The sequence below is a fragment of the Nicotiana tomentosiformis genome, chromosome 11 (genome assembly GCF_000390325.3).
Source record: "Nicotiana tomentosiformis chromosome 11, ASM39032v3, whole genome shotgun sequence".
Classification (NCBI taxonomy): Eukaryota; Viridiplantae; Streptophyta; class Magnoliopsida; order Solanales; family Solanaceae; genus Nicotiana; species Nicotiana tomentosiformis.
Window position 1 is genome coordinate 109,398,467 of NC_090822.1, and position 5,230 is coordinate 109,403,696.

General features: G+C 37.2%; 1 protein-coding gene across 1 annotated transcript; it reads left to right on the top strand.

Annotated features, from left to right (window-relative positions):
• Positions 1–2,282: 2,282 nt before the first annotated feature.
• Positions 2,283–4,094, top strand: LOC138900895 (syntaxin-71-like). The gene is made up of 7 exons (XM_070188554.1): positions 2,283–2,674; positions 2,760–2,845; positions 2,944–3,012; positions 3,107–3,151; positions 3,244–3,306; positions 3,422–3,498; positions 3,864–4,094. The coding sequence occupies exons 1-7, from the start codon at positions 2,566–2,568 to the stop codon at positions 3,874–3,876; spliced, it is 462 nt and encodes a 153-aa protein (XP_070044655.1). The 5' UTR covers positions 2,283–2,565; the 3' UTR covers positions 3,877–4,094.
• Positions 4,095–5,230: the final 1,136 nt, after the last annotated feature.

The window sequence follows — 5,230 nt, forward strand, 5'->3', positions numbered from 1 at the left end:
AAACCATTCTCAGATAGCCCGAAAATAATTCTAGCATTCTCTGAACCTCTTAAATCTTCCTCCCCCCGCTCCTCCGAGATCGTAACATTCTCATCAACACCAAATCTCGACCTTGGTCCTCAACCTCTAAATTTCCACACCGCCCGTTGCACTTACCATGCCGCTACACGAGAGTACAAGAATTCATCGTAACTCAACCACAAATAGAATAAACATTTAATTATCTAGAAATATTTCACTTAACTCATTTCAGAAGAACCATTGCAACATGCAACTGAATTCCCATAACCGCTGAAAATACAAATCTCAAAATGTGGTCTAAACCGCCATTACCCTTCCGGAAATCCATTTACACAACAAGGCCATTTGAATCAAATACCTCCCAAATCAAGCAACTTATGGTGGCTGTCGATTCCGTACGTACAAGCACAACCCACCTGTATACCTTAACACGCTGAAGGAATTGATCATTGCCACAATGATGTTGATTTCAACCATTACTAACAGACCCCACTTCTTTCAATTAACTCTTGACTTGCCTTAAAAATAATAATAGCTCCATTCAAGAACATAATGAAACTTAACAACACTCCTCCCGAGTGACCCAATTCACGAGGCCACATCGTCTCAATACCCATGAACCATCTCATACGTACGATAACATCTCAAACAGGTACACCCATTCTGAAAGACCTTCCGTGATTTTGAATTTGTTTCTCCCATTTTTCAAATACTGCCCCGTAGATCCAATGATAACATAGAAAATTCTCCAAGTATTCTTCACACTCTGCTGCAAAATCCCGGTCTTCAGCCATATAACGAACCCATTAGAACCACTGTTGAGACTTGAGAGTCACCCACTCTGACTTGGTCCACAATATAAGCCAAACTCTAGTGCGCTGCCAGCACATGAACACTCCCAAAGAAGCAGCTAGTTGAATTATTTTCCTTGTACATCACATCCATAAGAAGCATAAACTCTGAGTCATCCTAAAACCTGCGTATGAATCGATAAAGAGAAATATAGCACACATTCATCAAGTCATTTGCTCGAATTACCCATGATGTTTTTCTTTTCTTAGTCATAAATAATTCACCAATGCACCGATAACTAGAAGCTGCATAAACAGACAACCACGCGATCCAATCGTAGACGGTGGGCTCCCCCACTTAGTTTTAAGCTACCATCAAATAATATAGAACCCATAAAGATTCCTCCTTCTCAATTACCATGATCTCGCACCGTCAACTTGCCAAATTTCTAGTAGTCCCTTGTTAAACTCTTCATGAACATTCCGAATTATCAGCCACAATCGCATATTCGACCTTCTGCCGGGTAGTGAGTTGAACTCCTCGTAGAAACTTCATCAAAATCATACAACCGCTAACCTAAATATCTTTTTTTGATAACCAAGAAATTCTTGAAGGCCAATGAGGCACAGTTCGAAACTCGGTGGATAATGGTTGGCCGCTATACGTTTCTCCACTTGAATATCAGGGTTCAGTAACACGGTTCGAACATGTGATCAGTAACACGGTTCGAACATGTGAACATGTGGGCAATTTTAAATGTTCTTTGAGCTTTATTTCAAGTCATGTGCTAGGTTTCTTGGATAATCCCTTAGAAAGCCTGTGTCAAAGCAAGCTCTGAGCAACCATCGAAGGAAATATATATACCATATGTGATCTTGAGCCATATGGGTTGAATTGGAGAGGACTTTAATCCATCATTTCTTCTTATGTTTAATAAGGTCGAAATTGGTTGATAGGTTCTCCAGTTGCAAGGTAGTGTGTTGAGCAAAATGGTTCCTTAGGAATGAAGTTCCTAAGGAACCGTTCCTTAGGAACTTTTTTGTAATCTTTTTTGTAACTTTTCATATATATATATATATATATTAATTAAAAGAAAAGGACGTAAAATAGATTTTATTCCGGAATTAGGGGTTCTAAAATATATAATTTTCAAAAACATAAAATACCATTTGAGATGATTTTAAAACTTCCCGAGTAATGTAGTTAACTATGTTTTTCTTCAGTTGCAAGGTAGTATGTTGAGCAAAATGGTTGGAAAGAGATTATTGGTTTTCTTGCTCCCGCTTCCTCATCTGCGCTCATCAAGCCAACTTTGCTCTTTGGGAGGTGAAACAGCGGTTGAAGCGGACATTTCGAAATGACAGCATCGAAGATATATTGAAAAAGGGGGAGTGAGGGGGGGGGGAAGGAAGAATGGAAAGCCCTCACTTTATTGATGGGACATTTTGATCCCCTTTTCCTCTCATCCATGGTTGCTGGAATGAAGTTCGTCAAAAAGGAACATACTTACTTCCAACACTCCCGAGTATCAAGTTGTTTGTGATATTATAATTTATAGGCATATTTAGTATAAAGAATGTTTAACTGCAGAATTTTATTGTCAAATTATTTCAAGATGCTAGGTCCATAACTGGACTTTTAGGTCAAGGTTTGAAAATTTTCCTATTTGGAAAACGTTAGTTATAACTAGATTACCAACAGGTTAAAGGACTATCGCAAGAGGAACTAGAGACTCGCGGTGATTTGGTACTTATGCTGTCAGATAGAATTCAGGCAATACCTGATGGGAGTACTGATGCAACCAAAAGAACAGGAGGTTTTGGGACTTCATCATTCAACAAAAATATAAAATTTGACTCAGGTAATAATCAATTCATAAATCATGTGTTTTAGCTTTCGTTACAATCGGTTCTTGGGTTTCTCATGATGTCAAAAACCCATATTAGATGGACAGTTCGACGATAGTTTCTACCAGCAAACTGCAGAGGTCACTCATTTTAGAGAAGAGTACGAGATGCGGAAAATGAAACAGGCTTGTAACTTGCCAATTCTTATTCTTTAGTTCCTTAATTCCTTTTGCTCTGTTGGTTTACATGGAACCATCATATAACCGAATGTTGAATTCCACAGGATGAAGGGTTAGATATTATTTCAGAAGGCCTGGACACACTGAAAAATTTGGCTCGGGATATGAATGAGGTTTCCCTCATCCCCCGACTTGCCTCTCAAATATGATTTTGTTCTCTGGAATAAAATTGTTTCTTGATCATCATTTAATTCCACTTTGTTTCAGGAATTGGATAGGCAAGTTCCTTTGCTTGACGAAATTGACACAAAGGTTAGATTGGTTTCTTAAATCTCCTTTTATTGGATTACTATAACACAAACAACTATTCATGAATCAACTTAATTAATTCGGTTGTCTTACAGGTAGATAAGGCAACCATGGACATCAAAAGCAATAATCTCAGACTCAAGGAAAATATTAACAAGGTAATCCTGAAGTTTATTAGAATTCCTCCTCCTCTGCCCAGTTTAAAATGCAGAACGTTTTTTTTCCAACTCAAATATTTATGAGGTCTATGTGCATTTGTAATTTTTTCTCCAGATACGGTCCAGCAGTAACTTCTTTATCGATATAATACTTATTTGTATTCTTCTAGGAATTGTGGCCTACCTTTACAAGTGAGTATCTATCTTCGGAGATTACTTTACATTGTTTCTTCTTTTTCAGCTGATACTTATGCTTAATTTTAGACTTTATGATACCTCTTTTCTGTGCTTAGAAAGTCATCAGGCATCTTAAGCCTGCCAAAAAGAAAAATGAGACCACGAGAGATTCTAATGGACTCAGTGTTCAAACTGGCTAAGGCATTAGATTGATTTCGTTTGAAATATATAAACTAGACCTGCTTATCAATGAACGTTGAACATATTAAGTAGCATTTTACCCTGACCTCGGATAGGGGAGTGAGCCTGAGTAAACGAGCTTTTTGCTTATTTATCATACCTAATATGTATATCTAAACAAAAACTTATTATTGGTGCAGTTTACTGAAGTAAAGTAATGGGAGCTTCATTTGACCTTGATTAATCTCCCACTGTCTGATGTAAGATTCATCTACTCCAGCACTTGTTATTGTACTAGCCTCAGGAAATCCTGAATTTATAATTAAGGATGTATAATTTGCTACTTCACCTTTTGTCTTTCTTTTTACGATTAGAGATGCTCTAAATTGTAATCACCTGTGTATAGAAATCTAACTAGTAATTGTATTCCATATTCTTTTTCCCCCCAACCCTTCCCTTCAATAATACTATTATCCAATATCTGTGTCTTGAGGAGCTAAGAAGATTGTATAGAAAAGAACCAATTTTATCAAGCAGTCAAACTTTTCCTACCGCAAACTTAAGTGAAAGAAAGATACTCCATTGAACAGAATCCAATCCATAAAATTAACAAAGAGAGTTTTTGTTTTTCTGGTGGGGGGGAGGGGAGCGTACTACAGATGTTTGTTACGTAGCGTGATTGACTAAACCGAACTGAAAAATTATAGAAAGAAAATTTTGAAATTGGTACTATGTGAAGTTTCTCATGCATGCATGAGTTTATGTTACCAAGAAAAAAGAAATACAAATAAGAATCATAACAAACATACCAATGTATACCTCAAAACTAATAGACTGAAATGGCCTAGTCAGTACCGAGAATGACGTGCCTTTTGCTTCTTATTAACCACATTACTTGAAGACTTTGTTTGTCTGCTGTGAACATGTCATCAGTTACTGCAGAAATTTCTCTGATAGTGTAGCTACATTAAGTCATTAAGACCTTGAGCGTTCATAATCGTATTTTCCATACTTGTATTCATATTAGATGTTCATGTACTCAGTGACACCGGATTTTGGGAGTTTTTTATATAAGAATTTTCTTCTTCTGAATTTAATCATTATGTTTTTAAACTTAAAAGATACAGGAGTTTATCGAGAGTGTCGGCTTGCGTATCGAGATAGGCACCATCATGACGTATTATAGAAACCAGTTCCATTTTCCATTACCATGTTTCCTTGTAAAACATTGTTGGTCTCCTTCTCATCAGTGATCTTGGTTGCTTGATGAAGATTCTCGTGCCCCTCATTAGGTATTCCCTTAGCTGAGCAGAAACAAGTATTGCCTCCATTTCTGATTTGAGAAATTGCTTTAAGAATGTCCTCAATTGAAGGTCAGACAATCCTTAGGAGGAAAATAGTTAGAGTAGATCTCTTGAATTGTATGTTCACTGTAAACTGACGGGAGCTCCTCAATATTTGAAAGGTGATCACTAGAAGGACATGGCTGCACCTTCCATGTATTCTTTGATATGTTGCCTTTTTGTCGAATCCGGCATAGTACCCAATCGTCCAGCTGTAAGCATGT